At 53.6% G+C, this 23,152-nt stretch overlaps 1 protein-coding gene across 1 annotated transcript; it reads right to left on the minus strand.

Annotated features, from left to right (window-relative positions):
• Nucleotides 1–5,104: 5,104 nt before the first annotated feature.
• Nucleotides 5,105–22,880, minus strand: NYNRIN (NYN domain and retroviral integrase containing; the record flags this gene model as incomplete). Its single annotated transcript, XM_082649382.1, has 8 exons — nucleotides 5,105–7,946; nucleotides 9,154–9,255; nucleotides 9,477–9,578; nucleotides 11,201–11,297; nucleotides 11,438–11,568; nucleotides 12,516–12,728; nucleotides 14,099–14,742; nucleotides 22,683–22,880. The coding sequence occupies 8 exons, from the start codon at nucleotides 22,878–22,880 to the stop codon at nucleotides 5,105–5,107; spliced, it is 4,329 nt and encodes a 1,442-aa protein (XP_082505508.1).
• Nucleotides 22,881–23,152: the final 272 nt, after the last annotated feature.

Raw genomic sequence — 23,152 nt, forward strand, 5'->3', positions numbered from 1 at the left:
TGACCTTCAGCAAATAACTCAAACTCCCCCTGCCTCATTTTCTTCCTCTAGACAATGAAGAGAAACATGGTATATATCCCACAGCGTTGGAAAGCACAGAGCAAGTACCCACTATATGTAAGTTACTGTTACCATATGAATTAGGAAACAAGTTAAAACTGGTACATGTCCCAAGGATTCTTGGACAATCTTTAAAACGTGGGTAGGTCTTTAATCCATTTTGAGTTTATTTTTGTGTATGGTGCTAGGAAGTGTTCTAATTTCATTCTTTTACATGCAGCTGTCCAGTTTTCCCGGCACCACTATTGAAGAGGCTGTCTTTTCTCCACTGTATACTCTTGCCTCCTTTATCAAAGATAAAGTGACCATATGTGCATGGGTTTATCTCTGGGCTTTCTATCCTGTTCCATTGATCTATATTTCTGTTCCTGTGTCAGTACCATACTGTCTTGATTACTGTAGCTTGGTAGTATAGTCTGAAGTCCGGGAGCCTGATTCCACCAGCTCCGTTTTTCTTTCTCAAGATTGCTCTGGCTATTCGGGGTCTTTTGTGTTTCCATACAAATTGTACAATTTTTTGTTCTAGTTCTGTGAAAAATGCCAGTGGTAGTTTGATAGGGATTGCATTGAATCTGTAGATTGCTTTGGGTAGTATAGTCATTTTCACAATGTTGATTCTTCCAACCCAAGGACATGGTATATCTCTCCATCTGTTTGTATCACCTCTAACTTGAGGACACGGGGAGGGGGAAGGGTAACCTGGGACGAAGTGAGAGAGTAACATGGACATATACACTACCAAATGTAAAATAGCTCGTGGGAAGCAGCTGCATAGCACAGGGAGATCAGCTCGGTGTTTTGCAACCACCTAGAGTGGTGGGATAGGGAGGGTGGGAGGGAGACACAAGAGGGAGGGGATATGGGGAGATATATATATATATATATATATATATATGCATATAGCTGATTCACTTTGTTATACAGCAGTAACTAACATAACACTGCAAAGCAATTGTACTCCAATAAAGATGTTAAAAAAAAAAGTGAGTAGGATTTTTTTGTTTTATTGTAGCCATTTACCTGTTATAATGCTGCTTTCTTTCAGGTGTGTTCACTTCTACCCAGAAACACAAGGACATCATAAACGGTCCCTAGGAAAACATGATATAGCAAAGCTTAGGGGGTCCCCATCTCACCAGATAGTTAATGTACATTTTTTTTAAATTTTTATTTGAGCGTAGTTGATTTACAAGATTGTGTTAGTAGTTTATGTACTTTTTAACATGAGAATGAGATACACTGCAGGACGTTCTTTATATAATATTTTTGCTTATGTCTGGGACTGTCTGCCTACTGGTGACTTTATAATTTCTCTGTCAGAGACTTGGGAAGCTCACCTGCCAGTGCCCCAAATGAGAAGGGGAAATCGTGATGGTATAAAGGAGAGAAGCAGTGACTAGTAGGCTGCACTGCCCATGGTGCTCAACTGTGGACACATCTTTATTCACTCCGCTAAAAATATGTCAAATCAGACCTTGTAAATTGTTCAGCCGTGAAGAAGAGAAATCTCACCAACAGAGGGCTCAGAAGCCAATGTGGATAAATTCTGAGTATTGCTTAAAGTTCTCTTGAGTAGAAAGTAGAGGTTTTGCTAAGCCACCTTCCTGATCAATCTTTCACTTAGGAGTTCCGAACCTTTCACTTGCTGCCCTGTCCTAAGAGCATGTGCATTGTTTTCAGTGAAGGGGGTCAGGAAGACAGACCTCGCTGGACTGCACGTGAGCGGAGGCTTCAGACCCCTGTGCTGTGGGCTCCTATGCCGTGTTCCTTCCCTTACCACCCTGCACTGTATTTGCTTGTTGAATTGCCTCCCTCACCTAACAGTGGGCCCCAGAGCGGCACCATGCCATTCCCATTACCTGCCATCCACTCCACACTAGACAGGGCCTGGCACACAGTAGGTGCTCTATAAATACTAAGTGACCATGTGCACGTGAGCCGGGGAGTTCTCAGGAAGGACAGTTCCTTCCCGCCACTCCATCTCCCTGCCAGTGCTGAACAGACATTCCGTCAGGTAAGAAAACAGCAAGTAGCAGACACCCGAAGTCTGGAAGCTTGGCCAGGGTTAGGAAGGTTTCTGAGCCTAGGGGGCAATAACAGCAAGCACTCCAGGGGCAGGAAGAAAAGCAACATTAGCTAGTATGTGATGGTCTTTATCGGTTCGGGCTGCTGTAACAAAAACCCCATAGATTGGGTGGCTTAAACAACAGAAACTTAGTTCCGGAGGCTGGGCATTCAAGATCAAGGTACCAGCAAATCAAGTGTCTGTTAAGAGCCCACTTCCTCACTTGCAGATGGCCATCTTCTCATTGTACCCTCAAGTGGTGGAGAGAGAGGCAGCTCTAGTTTCTTTCTCTTATAAGGACACTAATCTCATCTTAGATGCTCCACCCTCACGACCTTACCTAAACTGATTAACCCCCCCCAAAGCCCCACCTCCTAATACCATCCCACTAGGGGGTAGGGTTTCAACGTATGAATTTGGAAGGACACAAACATGCAGTCCATCACAGTGATGAAGGCTTACTCCATAGCCGGCACCACAGTAGCCTCTTGGCGCGAATTGTTACCCTGCACCTGATAGGTGGGGAGACCAAGGCCCCAGGAAAAGGCTTCATAGGTAGCAGCCATGGATTCAGTATTCAAACCTAGTTCTATTGTGTTTCCGATACAGCCAAGCTGGTCCAGCACTGATGCCATTCTTACACCAGCCTTCATTCATCTTCATTCCCACCCTGCCCACTTCTAAGGCGTGAACGGAAAGAGCACTAGCATGGAAGCCCTCAGCCTGGGCTCTCCTCACAGCCCTGCCATGAACCAGTAGGGAGAGAGAGGTTGAGCTGTATCACTACCTGGGCGCTGGTCTCCTCGGTAAAATAAGAGCTCAGGGGCTTCCCTGGTGGCGCAGTGGTTGAGAGTCCGCCTGCCGATGCGGGGGACGCGGGTTCGTGCCCCGGTCCGGGAAGATCCCACATGCCGCGGAGCGGCTGGGCCCATGAGCCATGGCCGCTGAGCCTGCGAGTCCGGAGCCTGTGCTCCGCAACGAGAGAAGCCCGCGTACCGCAAAAAAATAATAATAAAAATAAATAAGAGCTCAGGTCAGATGTACTTGGAAAGTTACTATCCAGGCTGTCAAATCTGCAAGCCTGCTTGGAAAACATGCAGCACCTGTGCCCCACAACTGCCTCCCACCCTCCTCATAATTGAGGCTACAGCTAAAAGAAAAAAAAAAATTTTTTTAAACTGGATATTAGCTCCATTTTGATCCGTTTATTGACAAATCAAATGGGGGAAAAAGGTCACCAAAAGGGGTATAAGGTCATAAATGTGGTTAACGGGGAATGGATACAGCACTGAGGAGGGAGAATGAGGTTGAACAGACCATCAGAGGGAGGAGGGGGAAAGAGGTATCTGCTAAAAACCCCACACTCACCTTTCAATTTGTCAGCTGTCACCCAATCATTCTTTCCTGGACAGAATTAACAGCTAGAAATGGTTTGAGGGCAACACCTAAGTGGTTTATCTGCAAGATCTGGGAGATGAGCTGGAGGGAAGATGGGTATAAGATTTTGAGACCTTCTCTCACTTGAACCCCATCTGTGGTGAACAGAGAATCAGGAAGCTTAATCCTGGTCCCAGCTCAGCCACCAACTATCTCTGTGACTTCGGGCAAGTCACTTGCCCTCTCTGGGCCTCTTTCCTCGGCTGTAAAACAAGCTAATTGGACTCAGTGGCAGGCTCTACTCTGGCTCTAGCCATGTCAAACGTTTTTGCAACTGGAGCTAGGCCAGGAGACTGGCTCAGTTTTGGAGAAATAAAACTACTTAGAGGCCCAGCCAGAGTGACCCAGTGCTGGTCTCCACCTGGACCCCCCTCTGTCGGCGGCAGCAGCCATTCGGAGGGAGAGTGAAGGAACACACACCCGTGAGAAACGCACTCTTGCAGCGAGTGATCTTTGCAGAGCGGCTCTGGGGGAGGCCGGGATTCTCTCTACCCAGAAGGCAGGGTCCAGGGGACTATAGGGTGGGGTCTGGGGAATCCAAACAGAGCAGTCGTACACTATAGGGTCTGGGGATGCAGGGTACAGTGGCAGTGAGAGGAGCGGGCTGCGGGCTGCGGGGTGGGATTGGGAGGTAGAGTCATGCCAGCACCTCACCCGGTGCCAGACCACTCATTTCAGTCACCCTCCCCCTGAAGCCGAGGCCTGGGCCCCTCGGTCTAGTCGAAGCAGCTCTTCAGGTAGAGATGCCACACTTGGCATCGAGATCCTTGACTCCTGTGGGCTCGAGATCATCGAAGCCGGGGTCAGGGAGCATCTCCATTGGCTGGAGTCAAATGAGGTAGGCTGACTCCGTCTCCCCCTTGCCCCTCCCATGCTGACGGGCAGGATGCACCTACAGGATGGCTGGCCGGCCGTCCTCCCACCCCGGTTCCGAGTCTTGAGGCCCAGGACTGCCAGCCTTTCCTTAACAGCTGGGCAGGCCTAGCCTGGCCTGAGAAAGCGAACCATGAGATAAGGGACGGGCTGCCTCTCCGCAGCCCGCGTGGATTTGGGTCAGCTGTGACAGATTCACGGGCAAAGGGTCCCCAGTCAGGGACAGCAATCGGGGGAGGAGCCCACAATCGAGGTTTCTGTTTGAGAGGGGAATGTGGTTTTGATTCTGAGGTCCAGAGCCACACTATTTCATGGTAAAGACAGCCAGAAATAAGATTCTGGGCTACGTGTGTATATGTACACTTTCACCTGGGGAGAGACATTGAACCTGGCCTGCCCCAGGAAGGGATACCTGCCAGGGTAAAATTGTCAGAGGCCCACATCTGACAGCCTTTAGCAGATTCTCCCAATACCCCATACTGGGCATGTTTCCATAGGGACGCTGGTCCCCAGTTCAAGACAGTTCAGCAAAGCTTTATGAAGTAACTTCTCTACAAAAGGCACAATGAAGGGCCCCCAGGGGGCTGTGAGAGCATTGCTGGGGTTAAGGGGAGGCCTAGCAGCAGAAGCCCAGGACCCTGGGGCGGGGGGCTCCCCCACAGCTCCAGCTCACTGCTCCAAGACCTTGAAGGACAGCGGGGTGCCACTCTTGGCAAAGGTCTTCATCAGACTGCTAGGATAGATGCACCCAAGCTTCTCTGGGGTGGGGAAGCCCCAGACCCTGTAGAGGGACAGGCTTAGCCGGTCCCCGATATAGAAGGGACCCACCCACTTGGCGCTGCTGCCGTTCCTGGGGAGGGACAGCAAGAGGACCTGGTCACCCACATTCCACTCCTTCTCCTGGCTCTCCCGCTTGAAACGCCTATTCTCAGCCTTTTCACTCGTCTTCTCAGCCACCCTCCAGTGGAGCTCCAGCAGCTCCCCCATCAGCTGTAGCAGGAAGACATCCATCTTGAGCCCTTCGATGTTTGCACTGCTCATCTCCCACCACAGGGGCTCGGTCAGCCTCTCCTCGCCCCCCGTCAGGATCTGGAACGGCGTGGCCTGGCTGGAGGAGGCCCTGAAGGCCAGATGCAGCAAGGGCAGGGAAGCTGCCCACTTCTTGCCATGCAGGAAGATGAACTCCTTGAGGGCCCTCTTGAATTCCCAGTAGGCCCCGGAGCTCGTCAGGCAGGGGAACTGGAGGTCCCTACTCAAGGAGGCCACCTGGGCTCCCAGGGCCAGCCCACAGCTTACCAGGACATGGCGGGCAAACTGGGGGCCCTGGGCGGCCTCCAGCCTCACCGGAACACCCCACCTCGCGAACAAGTGCTGAAGCAGCACCTGGGCCACAGCCATGTGTGTGTAGGGCTTCAGCGGGAATGCCTCTACCCACCTGGTGTTGGGGTCCGCCACAATCAGCACGTGCTTGTGGCCCTCCTCGCTGACAGTGACCGGGCCCACCACCTCTATCTGCAGGTTGGACCAGGGAGCGGTGGACCTGAGCGGCCACAGGGACTCAATAACCTTCAACTCACTGCCTGTGAGATTCCGGGGGATACAGAACAAGCAGCTCCTACAGTAATCTCTCACGTGCTCCTGCATGCCCGGCCACCATCCCAGCAACCGCAGCTTCTTGTAGGTCTCCTCGGGCCTCTGGTGGGCCCCCATGGGGAGGTCGTGCACAGCAAAAATCAGATCCCTCCGGAGCTGCCTCGGGACTACCCAGACCCGGGGCCTCTTGTCTCCCTTGAACATAAGCAAGCCACTCTCTTTGTCGAGACTGAGGGAGTTAAAGGCAGAACTGAAGGGTGAGGAGCTGGATAATTTCTGCCCGGCCTGCAGCTTGGCAATGATATCAGCCAGGGTGCCGTCGCTCAGCTGTAACGCCAGCAAGTTGAGCCTCTTGCCCGTGGTACGGGGAGACACCACAGGGACTGGCACATCATTTGGCAAATTCCACCACTGGCCGCCCCCCTGGGCTCCCTGCTTGGCCAGGGTGTCCACCGTCACAGCAAACAGGGAGCCCCGGTAGGAGGTTCGGTAGATGAACGGAAGGGATGAGAGGCCGGAGGTGAGGGCTATGATGTAGGAGAGCAGGCTTGGGTGAGGTAGCGGAGCCCCGTCGGAGGAGAGGAAGCCCCGAGCCCTCCAGAGGGGAAGGAGCTCCCAGAGGAGGCTGAAGATCCAGTTGCAGTGCGTGAGGAAAACCACGGGCAGGTGGGACTGGCCAAAGCGCTCCAGGCCACAGGCCACGGCCGCCAGGTGGGCATAGGTCGGGGTGTAAGGGGAGCAAGAGAAGGAAAGGGAGACAGGGGGGCTGGTGGGAGATAGAATGTAGAGACCGAAGCCAGCACACCACTCATCCTCCCGGTAAAAGCAATACCCCGACATGTGGATGCAGACAAAAGTGGACAGGTCGGAGAAAGGAGGCAGAACCTGGAAAAAACGAGGCATGGAAGCCGCAGGAGTCAGCAGCCGGTTCTCCCCCAGCAGGCCCTGGAGGAGGGTCAATTCCAGTGCTCTCTTACCCTTGTCCTGTACCAAGAGGGACCATCTGATCAACCATGCTTTGGCAACCCTGCGGCCGTCCCCTGCCCCAGGGTCTACAGTGGTCCGGGAGGCATAGGAAAGGCCCAGGACCACTGGGGTGTCTCCAATGCAGCGGGAAAAATGCTTGAGGGCCCAGGCCATGGCATAGGGACTGTCTCCCCCTGACTGCGGGCCCTCGCTCTCCTCGTCGGGGAGGAGGGGTTTCGAGGTATAGGCTACGGGGTGCTTTCTCCCTGAGCGCTCCTGGTACACGACAGCCGTCAGGGCCACTTGGCTCACCGTCACCTCCAGGCGGAAGGGCAGCTGGGGGTTGGGGGCCGTCAGGCAGAGGGCGGACACCAGACCTCGCTTCAGGGCCAGAAAGGCCTTCTCATGCTCCCAGTCCCACTGCCAGTCCGGCTTCTGCTTGAGGAGCCTGTGCAGGGGCCCCACAAGGGCTTCATAGTCAGGGATGACGTCCCGGTGGGAGTCCATGAATCCCACAAAGAAGGAGAGCGCGGTGAAGTTGCTGGGGATGGTGAGCTGGGCCAGCTGGGCAAGAACCTGCTGGCAGGGAGCCTTCCCATCCCAGGGGATGCCCAGGGAGGGAGAAGGTACCGCCGGCAGGAGATCGATGTCGAGGGCTTCATCCTGGGGGTCGTGCAGGCTGAGGCACCGGAGTATTTCCTCTGAGAGGGAAGAGCACTCAGCCCTGAACACAGACATCAGCGAAGAGTCCAGGTCCTCCTCCTTCTCGGCCGGCTTCTGCATCTCCTGCTCTTCTCCCTGCCTCTCCTCCTTCTCCTCCCTGACTTCTTCCACATTCTGCAGACTCTCCGGGGGCCCAGGGTCAGCCTCCTCACTCAGCTCAGAGACACTGGCAGAGCTGGGAGGAAGGGTCTTCCACACCTTCAGGAAGTTGCCAATGTCAGTGTCCAACCTACACCAAAACAGCAGGACAGAGGAGTCTGATGGAGGAGGTGGGGGACAGCCCGCCCCCAGAGGCCATCCAAGGCGAAACCACATCTGTGGAAGCCCACAGAGCCTCACCCCATTGCTGAGTTTCCCTGAGGCTGGGCCGAGGGCCCGCCTCCAACACGGCACAGCCTCAGAGAGGACCTGCCCGCAGATATTCCCTCCACTCCCAGCATGTGCCGGACGGCAGTGTTAGAGGTTAATCTGGGCTTTGAAGGCTTATCCAATCAAAACCTCATTGACCAAGTGACATGTCCAACCAGTTTTAAGCCAATGGTTTGATAAGAATTAGATGACTGGTACTTCCAGTCGGACTCCAGGATGAGCCAGCCAGGGGAGGTCCAGAGAGGAAAGGAGGCCTGACATGGGGCTTGGGAGCACACAGCACACAAACCTCGGCCACATCACTTTTCTTCGAATTGGAGAGATGGGACTGGGGGACCTGGCCCGGGAAGCAGTGCCCTGCCCAGAAGGTCCCTGCCAGGCCCAGGGAACTGGGAGGTGAGCAGCAAGGCGGCCCAGAGTAAGTGGAAGCCAGAGGAACTGAGTTACTGCAAATCAGTTCTGCCGGCAGCAGCACAATGACCTTGGGAAAGTACTTGAGTCTCAGATTCCTCATTTGTAAAACGAGGACAGTGGTCACGTATGTCTAACTCGAGCTGTGAGGATCAAAGTGGGTAAGAAATGTGGAAAAAGTTCTGCTTGGTATATACTCCAGACACAGCTCCCCCTGCACACAATGAAACAAGAACAAGGCGGTTCACCGCAGCACTGGTACCAACAGCATAACATGGAAACTGTCGAATGGCCCTCCACAAAAGACCCCATAAACCTGTTGGGTACTCACATAATGGAACAGAGCATGGACATTAAAGCCAGCCACAGGAACTAACATGGCATACATCTGGGAAAAACATGGCGACAAATGCCAGTTGTGGAATGTTACATATAGTATTGAAGCATGTGTGCAAGACTGTGAAACTGTAAAACCATATTGTAAGTGGTTTACGGATGTGCAGATGTGGGTGGAAGTACAAAGACCTGAAAAACTCAAATCACTCTGCTCACTATTAAGCACGAGACAAACGTTGGCTAGCACCAAGGGGAAGCTTCCAGTCAGCCCCAGGAGCGGCTGGGAGGCGGGGTATGGAGGGGGGTGCCTGGCCCATTACCTGTTTGGCTTCTTCAGAAACTCATCCAGAGTGGGGCCATCACGGCCCAGAGGATCGTCGGGCACCATGAAGAGATTCCCCGCAAAAGTGAAGGGCAGCAGGCTGGACCCGGGATGGAGGAGGAAACGTCACAGAGGGGCCCTTGACCCACCCACACCCCACTGCCACCTGGTAGCTCCACAGGGGCTGAGACCCACATCTCCTCCCAGCAGGTGCTGATGAGCACCGCTCCAAGGCCCTTCCCCCTGCCCAAACCCCTGCTGCCAGGGACTGCCCAGCACCCGAGAGGAAGGAACAGCCCAATCCCCTGGGAGCTGCCTCACCGATCTTTGACCATAAGTTTCTTGGAATTATTCATCAGGACATGGAGCTGCTCGTTGGTGACGATGATGCCATCTGTCTCTTCTGCCAGCTTTACCATGAACCTGCAGGGAGAGGGGAAGTCGCTAACGACCCAGTACCCAGACCCTCACCTCCCCAGTCCTCTGAGAAAATGAACTTGCAGCTTCCTGTTGAGGTGTGTTGGACAAAAACGCTGCCCTCGATAGCCGGGGAGCCAAGACTCTAGAGCCCATCCTCGTCTATGCAGCCGACTGGGATGTCCACTCTCCCCTGGGAGGGTGAACTGGGATGCACATCCCCCAACCGTATATGCAAACACAGACCACTATTTTACACATAGGCATTCACATACACAGGCTCAGACACGCACACAGAAAGCCATGCACTTGTCCACATCCATACATGCATTTTTACTTCTTCGGTTTCCACATCTGTCAAACTAACATAAAATACCTACCCTCTATTGCTGTGAGGATTAAACTGAATGAGACAGTACACTAGACACTGAAGAGTCTAGTTCAGTGCCTGCCACACAGCGTGTATCAAGCATTCCATGATTACTCTTCACCAATGCACAACATTCAGGTACATGCCAAGACACACATACATACATATGGATATGTGTATACACGTATAAAAACACATACCTGAATAAACAAATCCATTTTTCCAAGGATCACTTCTCGAAAGAGGGCTGTGACCAGGAAAGAAAGCAAAGGCCACCCACTTCTCGGCATTCCCTGCAGAGTGCCATTCTGGCAGCCACGAGCATGCAATTCCACAAGTGACCAGCAGAGGGGCCTTCTGCAGGAAAGCTACCTTCCCTCAAACCCAGGCCTGAATTTAAAGGCTCTGAAAGACCTTACCCAGGGGGGCCAGCTCTTGAAGGAAGGATGCCTGAGCTGCCCTGCCCAGACCTTCCCAGGCTTGAAGGCTGAGTGGGCGCCAGGTCTTGGGGAGGAACAGAACTTCTCCCTGCCTGGCATGGGAGGTGCCTAAGTGGAGGCAAGACCTGGCCTGCTGGACATCGAGTCCAGCACAGGGTCAGTGACCTGGACAGGGCCTTCTCGGCCCCATCAGAGGCAGCATCACAGGCACCCGTATGCGCACTGGTCCTGCAGCCACGCTGGGGAGTGGGTGCTGAGCACTGGCAAGTAGGGAGGCATTCAGGCTTTAGCTAGGAGACAGGGCCAATCTGACTCCATTTTCAGAGCCCAGCCAGGGCTCCAGTCACATACAGCCACACACATACCTCCTCCCAGGGCCAGGGCGGGTGGGAGGAAAAGACTGCAGCAATTCCTTGAGAAAACCTGAGCTTCAACCCAAACTGGCACCCAAATCAGCTGCTGGGGGAAGCAGCTCGCTTGAAGCACCAGGAGTCACCTGGGCTAGTCCCATCCAAAGAAAGCAGAGCACCCCATACTTCATGGGGGAGAAAGCCTCTTAGCTCAGGTAAATTGGGCTGCGGAGTCCCAAATTCAGGAACACCTCTTGGGTTTGAACAGAGCCGACCTTGGAGCCCTCTCCTCTCTGTGTCTCTCCCTCTGCCTACAGAGGGCCGGTGCACCACACCACCCTCTCTGACATGACCCTCTGACTTATTTGCTTCCATCTCCCCAGAGCAAATGCGGCAAGACTCCACCTGACACACCAGCCCAGCCCAAGCCCCAGGGACCCACAAGAGAAGGCCTGCAGGCCAGCACACCTATAATCGTAGGTAGTGATCTTCTTGCCGTTCTCGAGCTGAGACGGGGTGATTGAAAGCATCTTGAGGGAGTGTAGCTTTGTCAGGAAGTGGCTCTCTGGAGGTGAAAGGCAGAAGACAGCGACGGTCAGAGGAAGGGCTAAGTGGAAAAGGCCATGGTGGGGACAGAAAGGCAAGGAAAAGTAAGGCATAGAGAGTAAGCCCACTGGAGGGGCTGGGCAGCTGGGGACAGCTCACCTCTCACCCTCCGGTTCTTCTTAAGCTGCCAGGTGGGTACAAACACAGTGACCTCTCGGTGTCCCCGGTTCCAGAAGTACTGCACTGCCATGGCAATGCCCCGGCAGGAGAAGAAGTGCTGGAGGCCATGCCTGGGGTTGGGGGGTGGTGGGTGGGGAGATGGGGGGAATTAGTGAGGTAGCAATTTTCTGCCCTAGGAATGGCCCTGCCTCTCTACCCCTCCCTCAGAGCCAGCCTAGGGCAGCACATCTGGCAATGTCAGGGCATCAGCACCACGGGCACCAACAATGCCCCCTCCCCTCTCACCATCATCAAACAGTGAGCACCTACTGGGTCCACTCACCTGCTGTGTGCATGTGTGTGTGTGTGCGTGTGTGTGTGTGAGCGTGTGTGTGTGTGTGTAGGGGCCTCCGGGGCAAAAGGAAGGAGAAGAGCTCAGTTTAGGACTGGAAGCAAACAAACATTTGCTGACCAACTGTGTGCTGGGAGTGTGCTCAGCACAGATAACTATTCTACTGTGTGGGCAAATGAAGACATCCTGCATGTATTTCTGCTAGCACATATACAGCAGTAAGTGCTGTGCAGAGAGAGTGATCTCTGAGAGTTGGCATGGTTGGGAAAAGCTTCACAGGGGAGATCAGTGCTGGACCTTAAGGGTTGGGCTAAACATTTGAAAACTGGCCTGAGGTTGACAGACCCCATGCTATGTGAGGCAGGCTGAAATGGGAAGAGCATGGGCCTGGGCAGTGAGCAGATCTGAACCCAAAGGCCAGCTGGGCCCCTTACTGGCTCTGGGACCTTGGTCAAGATTAATCGTTTCTCTGAGCCTGTTTCTGCTTCTATGAGGGAAGGAGAACAGAAACCTACTTTTGAAGGCTGCTGGGATGATGCCATGACCACCACCCAGCATGCAGTAGCCCCTCAACATGTACAACTTCCCTCCCATCTTTCCCCCATTTGAACCCCATGTCACCTGTATACAGCGATCAAGAAAGGACGCCCACAGTCTATCACCTCAGGGACACCCTGCCCGAGCCCCCCAGTATCCCCACCCCACCCCACGTCCGTGGCTACTCACACCATGGCCACGCTGCTGCCGTCAATGACCACTCGCCTCAACCCCTGGTTCCCCGGTTCTTCTGACAGGTTCAGCTCAAAGGGTGTATTCAGGGCCTCGTGGTACCTCTGGAAGCTGGTTACTGTGCTGTTCGCCTGTGGGTGACGAGGCGGCTGCCTCGGAACCCCCTCCCGAGCCCCTAGGAGCCCCTCCACCTGAGGTTGGCGCTTACGACTGGGAGCCAAAGTGCCGCTGGACTGGGGCCCCTGCCTTCCAGCTTCCCCCTGGCCCTTCAGGAGGGAAGCACTGCCCCTTGACGAAGGCTGGCCCTCACTTGGGAATTTGGCTGCGTCCGGGGCTGGCCCTGGATCTGTGGGTGCCTTCTGAGCTGCAGGCATCTTCGGAGCTCGGCAAGTTCTGGGAGCTGTAGACCCTGTTTTAGCTGTAGTCCCGGTCTGGGCTCTGGGCGTTTGGGGACCTGCAGGCGATGTTTTTGCTGCATGCCTTTTCTGAGTTGTGGGAGTTTGGGGAGCTGCAGGCCCCATCTGAGCGGCTGGCTTTGTGGGAGCCAAAGGCACTTTGGGGGCTGCAGGTTCTTCACGGACTGCCGGCATAATCTGGGTTTCAGGCACTTTGCGGGCTTCAGGCAGCACGGGATTTGTGGGTGGGGTTTGAGCTGTGGGCACTGCTGCAGCCATGGGCACTTTGAGAGTTTCAGGCACTGTTTGAGGTTCAGGTCCTGAAGGAGCTGTCAGCCCCCCTTGAGTGGCGGGCCTCCCCTGAGCAGTAGGCACCCCTTGCCCTGTGGAGGGCCCTGGAAACGGCCTCTCTTCGGGTTCCTTACAATTCCACTGCATATTTCCTCGATCCCCCGGCTCACTTCCAGCTTGGAGTTGGGGTGTAGAGGTCAAAGGTGGCCCTATCTGTGGAAGTCCTGGGCTAGCCTTGTCCGTTACCCCTGAGCCTCCTGAGACCACCAATAAACTCATTACTTTTTTAGGGGTCTCTGGCCTTGGGCAATTCCGTAGGGCTGCCTCTCCTCCTGGCCCCCCATCTGGTCTACAATCTGGGCTTTCCACACTGGGCAAAGGAACCAGCTCCTTCTGTTTCCATCCCAGATTTAAGGGCAAAGGATTCTGCCCTGGCAGCTTGAACTGAATGGGGCCCAGTGGCCTCTGCCAGAAAGGGAAACTGAAGCAAGCCTGGGACAGGAGCCAGGCCAGGTGGAGAGAATGCAGTTCATTGATCCTCCAGAAGGTTGCAGCAATAGTCCCCGGCCACAAGGGCCCGAAGGCTGGCCCCGGGGTCCAGGACTTCCAGGGCGAGCACACACTCAGGGCTGACACTGGAGGCTGGAGAGGGAGCTTGTCTTCCCCACTCCGGGCCTGCCGCTGCTGGGACGAGGCTTGTGTGCGGTCCGCAGGGTCCTGGCTGCCGCTGGCTTGTACTGACCCTTCCTCACAAGCACTGTCCGTACCACCTTGGTTGTTGGAACCAACCCTGGAGGAAACCCAAGTTTGTTGGAAAGGTGGTAAGGCCAGTTAGGTCCCAAACTCTTTCCCTGGGGTTGGGCAGAGAAGCCAAACGGATTCTCCAGAACTTACCGTACCAGCTGGTTTGCTGTCTCCAGCTGAGCGTTCTGGCCTGGGATGAGGGCCCCCATGGCGCCTAGGCTGGTTAACCTCTTTGAATTTTCTGGGCTCCCCATCTCCAGAAAAGGCCCGGGACCGTCTCCCATGGACACCATGGCTGGACCTTCCTTCTGCTGGTGGGCTGGGCAGATCAGGAGCTCGGGGTCCGAGCGGGAGTCGGAGGTGCCAATGCCGCCAAGCCACTGGATGATGTCCTCCTTGCCCGCAGCGTCCCGCACCAGGCTCAGCAGCAGTTCCTGGACTGCCGCGGGCAGCTGCAGCAGGTCCCCTGCATACTGGTCACCACGGATCCAGACCAGAGCCCCAAAAGCCCGGGTCACCTCGGCTTCCCAGATGCCCCGGGGGGTGAGCAGAGGGGCAGGGCCCCAGCGCAGCCGCCCTACCAGCTCCTCCAGCCAGTTCTGGGTCATGATGAAAGACTCGGTCAGCCCGCCCACCATCAGGGAGCCCGGCGGACCAGGCACCAGGTAGGCCAGCGTGCTCCAGCACAGGCAGTCCAAGAAGAGGCCCTGGGCCCCAAGGAAGGCGCAGTGCAGGGCCGCCGGGTAGCGGACCTCCTTCCACAGCTCCGGGCTGCACAGGCCCTTCAGATACTCCTGAAGCCGGTGGGGAGAGCACAAAGGAAGCCAGCCGTTACGGGCCTGCCACTGGCACTCACTCCCCTCACAAGCACATGCCCTGCCCCCGCCCACCATAAGCCAAATGACGCCCCCGGCCCGGCCCGACACTCTCTCCCTGGTCCTGACTCCTCACACACTCATCTCTTTCCAGGGAGCTCTGACAGGTGTGGGGGGCCGGAGGGAGGGCGAGCACCTGGGCTTAGAGTCAAGGGCCCTGGTTCTAGTTCCAACCTGACCTCAGTACGTTAAGGTTACTGTGGGAAATTTGTCATCTTCTCAGGGCCTCAGTCTCCTCACCTATAAGATGACGGATTAAATTAGATACTCCTAAGGTCCAGTCCTACCCTGGCGTTCTAGAATTGTGAACTAGCTGGGGGGAGGGGGGTGGCACATTACTGAGTACCCTCCACGTGCCAGGAGCTTATGTGACCTGGAGCAGGTTATCTACCGTCCTTATGCCTATGTTTCCTCATCTGTAAAATGGGGATAATGGTTCCCACCTCATTAGGCTATTATGAAGCTTCAGTGAGATAATACAAAAGAAGTGCTTAGCTTATGCCTGGCACAGCCTATTCCCATTTTGCAGGCTCAGAAAGGCTCTCTTGCTGACCCAAGGACACACAGCTAGGGTGACTGGGTAAGGACCAGAGCCCACATCCATCTGACTCTGAAAGCAGAGCTCTTTGCACGTCCTTGGGCTGACTACACAGTGACTCCAGGGTAATCCACTGAGATTCTGGTTAATCCCCCTGCAGAAGGTCTCCAGCACAACCTGTACCTGTAACCATGGTAACTCTGCTGCCCGGAGGGGACAGAGGAAAAGGTAAGTCGCTGGGCCAGTATCCAGGGGATCCCCACAGATACGCACAATGGCTGAACCAGAAGGGAAGCCTCTGGCCCTCTGGGCACCAGGTCCTTGTGTTTCCAGGGCTCACACACTCAGTCTTTAGCAGTCACTGGGACAGGAGAGGTTGGGTTCCTCCACCCTATGGCTGAGTTCCACCAGCATGACCCCATGAGCTCCAAGGAGCCATGGGCACTGCCTCTTAATCAGCCAACACTTGATGACTGTATTAGCCCTCAAGTCCCTCCTCATGCCTGTGTCAGTGATAGTCATCCCTCTTCCCGCTTCCCCATGACAGTTCCATTATGGAACAAATGCTCCATTTTGGATCTCCAGCAGCCAGCCCAAAGACCGTTCTGGCCCCTCTGCTCGGTACCCAGACCATCCCTCCCTACTCAGGCTTAAGCTCATCTCTGCCACACGGCCAGGCTATGGACCTCCAACACCTTCCCCAAAGGGGCTAAGGTACACCCAGGCACTTAGGCCCATGTCTAACCCCTTTTCAGTCAGTCCAAAATCAGCTCAAACCCTGATAGACATCCCAAGCCCACCCCTCTCACCCAGAACCTCAGCTGGTCTGCACTGCCTGGCAAGGGTGAACTGACCAGGTGGAATAACTCTCATAGACCTGAACAAACTCCCCCACCCCATGCACCCCACGTTCTAACTACATGAAAACAATATGTAAAAATGAAGAGATGTGCTCGGGAAGAAGATGGTGGGTGGTTTCTTTCTCCTTCTGCAAAGACCTTAAAATATTCATTGCTCCATGAACCGTCCATATTTTTAAACAAAAGGATATATTGGAAATGAGATAATTTTCAAAACTGCTATTTATTGAATACTTACTATGTGCCAGGCTCTTTACATACATCAGCTCATTGATTCCTCTCTCAGCCCTATAAGGAAATTACTATTATCCCCATTTTAGGTGAGCAAGGGAGGGCACATGTCCGAGGTCACACAGGTCGTAGGCTGGGACACTTAGGCCCTCTGACTCCGAAGTCTGGGGTCTTAACCATGATGCTGTCTATACTTTAGAGCAAAAACCGATATGGAAACAACAGGCATTTACATCCAGAAAATATCTGAAGCCATTTTCCTGCTTAAAGCCCACCCAGACCTTTTTCTCCAAAAGGAGAAAAAATAGAGAAGAGGCAGGAACAAAATAAGCACAGAAGAATGTGCATTTGTTAAAATATGTTGCCCAATGTCCCGCAAGTCATTTTTCAACTTGTAAGTTAAATAAAAAAATACCACCAGGTGGTTTACTACTGCTCTATACTCGATCAATCCTGACTTAGGATTCTCCCTTCTCATAAGTCGGTTGCTATACATAGTCTGCTTTCCAGAACCACCTGCAGAATACTCAAAAAGCTCAAAAAAACGGCAGCACCAAGAAACTCTGGAATTGGGAATGAAAGAGAACATTTTTTAAAAGGTGAACTAAGATAAAGTTGTTTGAGGAGCAGTTAGATCTGGGAGCCCACCCACCCCTCTACACAAAGGCTGAGCAAGTACCTCCCTACCCACTGGAGTCTGTTCTGTAGAAAGTAAAAGACAAGGTCTTAGGATCAGAGGTTGATCAGCATACCTGAGGGTGTGGGTACCATAAAAATCATGAAGGAAGAGAGGAAGGCCAGTAGTGAGGTCTACAGTGAGTGCTGAGTGCAGAGAAACTCATTCTTCCCATATAGAGACTCCGCAATAGTAACTGATGATGGATGAAGACAGATACTCACACAGAGGGGGCTCACTGGGGCACCTCAGAGCAGTGGGGGAAACTACAAGCTTCCAGAGAGAAAAAAAACTTCTCATACAAAGGACCAGGGACCAAGAATAGCTTCAGATATCCCTAAAGCAAGAAGTCAATGGATTCATGCCTTCTCATTTCTTTTTTTTTTTTTTTTTTTTTTTTGTGGTACGCGGGCCTCTCACCGGACGCACAGGCCCAGCGGCCATGGCTCACCGGCCCAGCCGTTCTGCGGCACGTGGGACCCTCCCGGACCGGGGCACGAACCCGCGTCCCCTGCATCGGCAGGCGGACGCCCAACCACTGCGCCACCAGGGAAGCCCAATGCCTTCTCATTTCTGAAGGAAAATAATTTTCCATGTATAATTTGATACCAGCCAAATTGTCAATCAAATGACCATCAGATATGCAATGTAGATATGCATGTATGCAACCCCAAGAGTTTACCTCCTATAAAACCTTTCTCAGGAAGCTACCAGAGAGCATTTTCCAGCAAATCAATGAAAGAAACCAAGAAAGGAGACCCAACATAAAAAAAAAAGCAAAGACAATCTCCAGGAAGACTGTGGAGAAAAATCTCAGAATGTACTCATCCATTCAATAAACACTACTGAGCACCTACTACCTGTCAGGCACTGTTCTAGGAGGCACAGAGGACGACTAGTTCAGATTGGAGAGTGGGACTCCAGAAGCAACATGCTTGTTTCGGCACCATCTTTCTAACTTGATGACGCTACTGAAGGACGTGCTCCACCAACTCAAGACAAAGACACAGGGTCCAGGAAACGAGGTATCTAACACGGAAAAAAGGCAAGAGGATGCCAAGAATGACAGCAAACGGGAGTCTCGGGATGACAGCTGTGCAGTCCTGACCAGACAGAAAGAAGGCTGCCCCCAGGAAAAAATCTGGAACTCACAGACCATCTTGAATCGATAGATTGTCCTTGTAGAAAACTGTAGTGAGAAGCTACTGAAAGTTATAAGAATTAGCAATGGGTACGAAGGAAAACAAGCAAACTGGAAAGGAGTTGAGTTCTTTACCTCAGGGAACTCGAAAAGTAAGAGAGAAAACCTAATCATAGGGGCTTCCCCGGTGGCACAGTGGTTGAGGGTCCGCCTGCCAATGCAGGGGACGCGGGTTCGTGCCCCGGTCCAGGAAGATCCCACATGCCGCGGAGCGGCTGGGCCAGTGAGCCATGGCCGCTAAGCCTGCACGTCTGGAGCCTGTGCTCTACAACGGGAGAGGCCACAACGGTGAGAGGCCCGCGCACCGCAAAAAAAAAAACAACAAAAAAAAAGACCTAATCATAGTGCACTTCAACACTTAGATGTAAATGATATTTGCAAGGGCATAATGTTGCAAATACTAAATACAGATTTAACAGAAAAATGAAATATAACTATACTGGGAAGAAAAAAGGGATGGCAATATAAGGGAGATAAATCCTCATCTATAATTAATAGAAAGTAAAATGATATCTAAAATTGATTAATCAAAAGATATAGTAGCTACATATTTTTTTAGGAATGTGGAGGTGTAGAAATGCCAGAGCAGATATTTTCTACGGGGAAGAGCACTGAAGAGGGAGTTGGCAGGGGCAAGGCAAGGAATCACTGCGTTATACTGTAAGCTTTTTAAAAATTATTGGACTTTTAAATTATGTATTATTTTGATAAAAGAAAAATTAAGTTTAAAATAAAGGAGAAGTATAAGGTGCCCACAACACAATTAGATGTGCTGGTAAGTGTTTAACAATCATCCAGTTATGGGGGAAATAGTCCCGATTTGTAGCATTTGCCAATTTCTGTGGTGTAAATACTCCTTCCATGGTTGATTTCAAACTACCAACAGGACTCCATTGGCTCAAAAACTTCCTGAATTTTCAACGATGGGTCAGCAGGAGTTGGTTCCTGCACAACCCTGGCCACTACCAGCTTCCGTGGTACTGCTCAGTCATTGTGGGCCAGGGACAGATCAACTTCCACCTGACAGCAAAGCCCAAAGTCAGCAAACCACACCCTGTCCCACAGCTCCCCACCCCAACCTCTGGCTCCCCATCACCTCCCTCCCTCCATCGTGTCCAAAAAGGGGAGAATCAAGCTGTCACCTGTCCTCTCTGCACCGGACCATTCTTTACATCGTTGCCAAGGAGGACAGAAGAGCTGAGCAGGGCTCGTCTCTGGGCAACTTTGATCATTAGTAAAAACCCTCCTTTCCACCCTGAGATGGGGCTGATTTCACCTCAGAAAGGCCAGGCCTCCCCAGTGTTTCTTTTTGCTGCCTAGGAATGTGATTTCCAGCAATGTCCTCATTATTTTTTAAATCCCACCACAAGAAAACTACTTAAAGGCACTTCCGAGTTCTACAGAGTTTTTCCTGGAAAACCAGTGCATATAATGTAGAAAACACCCAGGCTCTTCTCCAGAGAAGCCTGTATCCTTCTTGACCCCTCCTCCCCCCATCCATCACCCCTTCCCCATCCTACAACCTCCAGTCTCACTGAGCCCCCTCTGCCAGCTGGCCTGTGTATATTAGGCCATTATCCAGGTGTGTGATTCTGTGCCCCTACAGCTGGGATTGGGGTCAGCCACAGCACCTCCACATGGAAACCACAAGACATCCTTATACATGGGAAATTTTCCTGTATCAGATTGTTGGGCCTTAGAAAGCATTTAATCCAAGCTTCTCACTTTGCAAACAAGGAGACCAAGACTCAGAGAGGGAAAAGAGCTCATTCTAAGTTATACAGCTAGTTACAGAAACAATAACTGATATCTCTACTCCGTAACTCTCCACGTTTGTGCAAGTCCATAAGAACGCCTTATTTCAATTGACTCTCACAACTCTGCCATGAAGTGGGTATTATTATATTGTTTTATAGATGAGGAAATAGGCTTAAGAGAAGGTCAATGATTTGACCAAGGTCAGCCAGTTAGAAGGTAGCAAACCCCAACCTCCAACTCTCTCCACCACAACCCTCTGTCCCAGCAGTAACTTGGTGACAGCAAATTGCACCCAGATCTCCTAACTTCTGGAACAAAACCTGATCCTCCCCACCTTCCCTGCTCTCCTGCTCCAAAGCTCCAAAAATCTCTTCTTTCTGCTCATTCTGTGCAATAAGGGAGGGAGTTACCCAGAACCCCTCATGTTGTTTCCATCTTAAATCATGCTTTTCCCCGGGGGAAGACAGAGGGGAAAGAGATGATAAGATGGGGGGAATGGGGCTTCCCTGGTGGCGCAGTGGTTGAGAGTCCGCCTGCCGATGCAGGGGACATGGGTTCGTGCCCTGGTCCGGGAGGATCCCACATGCCGCAGAGCGGCTGGGCCCGTGAGCCATGGCCGCTGAGCCTGTGCGTCCGGAGCCTGTGCTCCACAACGGGAGAGGCCACAACAGTGAGAGGCCCGTGTACCGGAAAAAAAAAAAAAAAAAAGATGGAGGGAATGGAGAAAGCCACTGGTTACACTAGCAGGGCCTGAGGTGTGAGGGAAAGCCGGTGGGCCCAGGAACTCTGAGGCAGCAGTGGTAGCAGGAGTAGCCAAGCCTGGAGAAGCTGATGGAGGATGTAAGCGGGGCACAGGCGAGCTAGACACTTCAGAAAGCACCAGTCCCATAAAAGGGTGAGCAGGTGTATTTCAAATTAACAAAAAGATTAAGAACCCGGGACTTCCCTGGTGGTGCGGTGGTTAAGAATCCGCCTGCCAACGCAGGGCACATGGGTTCAATCCCTGGTCCGGGAAGATCCCACATGCCGCGGAGCAACTAAGCCCGTGCGCCACAACTACTGAGCCTGTGTGCCACAACTACTGAAGCCCTCATGCCTAGAGCCCATGCTCCGCAACAAGAGAAGCCACTGCAGTGAGAAGTACGTGCACCACAACGAAGAGCAGCCCCCGCTCGCCACAACTAGAGAAAGCCCGCGTGCAGCAACAAAGACCCAACGCAGCCAAAAATAAATAAATAAATAATAAACAAAATCACTCTTACTTAAAAAAAAAAAAAGATTAAGAACCCAAAACAATCCAAAGGCTCCTCTTGTTAACCTACCCTATGCCAGCTACTGAAAAGTCTCCATCTCAAGGGTTCCTGCACATCTGCTCTCCAGGCAGGAACCCCTCCCCTCCCCCAGTACCTCTGTCAGAACTGGAAAAACTGCTGACGAAGCAGCCTAACAGAGGGGCTGAGGGAGGAACTTTCCAGCCTGCCTGCCCACTGGCCAGCGTGTTCTGGGCCTCCCCCACCCATGGCCTTGACCAAAATTAGGAGATTGATAGAGACCCCGCTAGGGAAGGGGTGTGTGTTGGGGTGGGTGGGTGCATGGGGGAGCAGGTGGTCTGGGGCTGAGGGAGGCTATAGCATTCCTACCAGGAAATGATAAGATAAGGGAATCTAGGGGAAGAGGGAGACCTTGGCCATGACTGGGGAGTCAGAGGGAACCTGAGAGGCCCAAGCGGAGGAGAAGCTTATGAGAGAAGCGAGGGCACATGCGATAGAGGCACACTGTGACCTGGCCTGTCCAGCGTCCAGCCCCACACAGCAAGCCCTTTCATCTGAAAGCCCACAGCCCTCCTCCCAGACTCCCACCCATCCCCTAGGGTTGCTGCCTTCCAGGGCTGCTGCAGCCCCACCTCTGAGCCCCTGCAAGAGGCTGCCTAGAGCATCAAGAGTGGGGGGTGCGGAGCCCAGAGCCCTGGGTTCTGGTCCCAGCCCCTGCCACGCCCCACCTACCCGACCCTGAGTGCTCAGGGAGGCCCCTTACCCTCTCCAGCCCCCAATTCCTCATCTGTAAAGTGCCCGCATTAACCTAGAAGCATCTTTAATGGCCCTTCCAGTCCCAGCACTCTGAGAGGCTCCAAGGGGCAGCCCAGGATTTAAGAAGACTTAAAAGGCGGCAGAAAGACCTGGGCCTTCCAGGCTCTTGGTGGAGAACAAAGAGGTATGTTGCACAGACTACAGAAATACAGGACCTTAAGTTGCTCCCCAGATGGAGGAGCAGGCTGTAAGTGCGGGGCCCTGGCCAGGGAAGGCTCACGGGGCGGGGGGGTGGGGGGGGGTGGGTGTCACACGACGCCGAGCCTCTCTCAGCGCACTTGAGGGACAGAAGTGACACGCAGGAGAGGGGTGGGGCAGAAAAGAAAGAAGGAACCAGAGGGAAGGACCCAAGGCTGCAGATCTGTAAAGGCAAGAGGATGGCCCAGTACCTGCCCGCCATACTGCCGAATCCAGGTCGGGGGACCTCAGGGGACCCCTGAGGGGGCGGGGGGGCGAGGAGCGAGAGAAGGGTCTGGCTGGAAGCGATAGGTGGGGAGAAGCTGTTTACCTTGGCTCTGCCCATGTTCTCCCTGGGCCCCTCGAGCTGCAGCCAGAAGTAGGGGGTGTCCGGGCGGCTCTGGAAAGCGTTCAGCTTGACCCTGAAGATGCGCTGCACTTGCAGCCGCTGCCGCTGCACCCGGGGCTTCGACTTGGTCTGCACCATGAACCATTCCTGCGCCGGAGGGTCGCCCCCGGACAGGAGCATGGCTGGCTCGCCCGCCCCAGGAAGGAGGGAGCCGACAGTGCCACCGGGGTCCCCCGGCCGAAGGCGCCTAGGCCACGCCCCCGCCTCCCGGCGGCGCGCCCCCGCCTTGGCGCGGGTCCTCCCGGCTCGCGGACCCACCCGCCGCGGCTCGGGCGCCCTTCCTCCAGCGCTCCGAGCCTTTCAGCGGCGGCTCCCGCTACAATCTCTTCCTGCCAGGGGTTACAGCCGGGGGTGGGACCAGTCGGGCTCCCTTCCCTCCGCCCCCAGCCTTC

Source organism: Grampus griseus (genome assembly GCF_964374135.1).
Source record: "Grampus griseus genome assembly, chromosome: 2".
Lineage (NCBI taxonomy): Eukaryota > Metazoa > Chordata > Mammalia > Artiodactyla > Delphinidae > Grampus > Grampus griseus.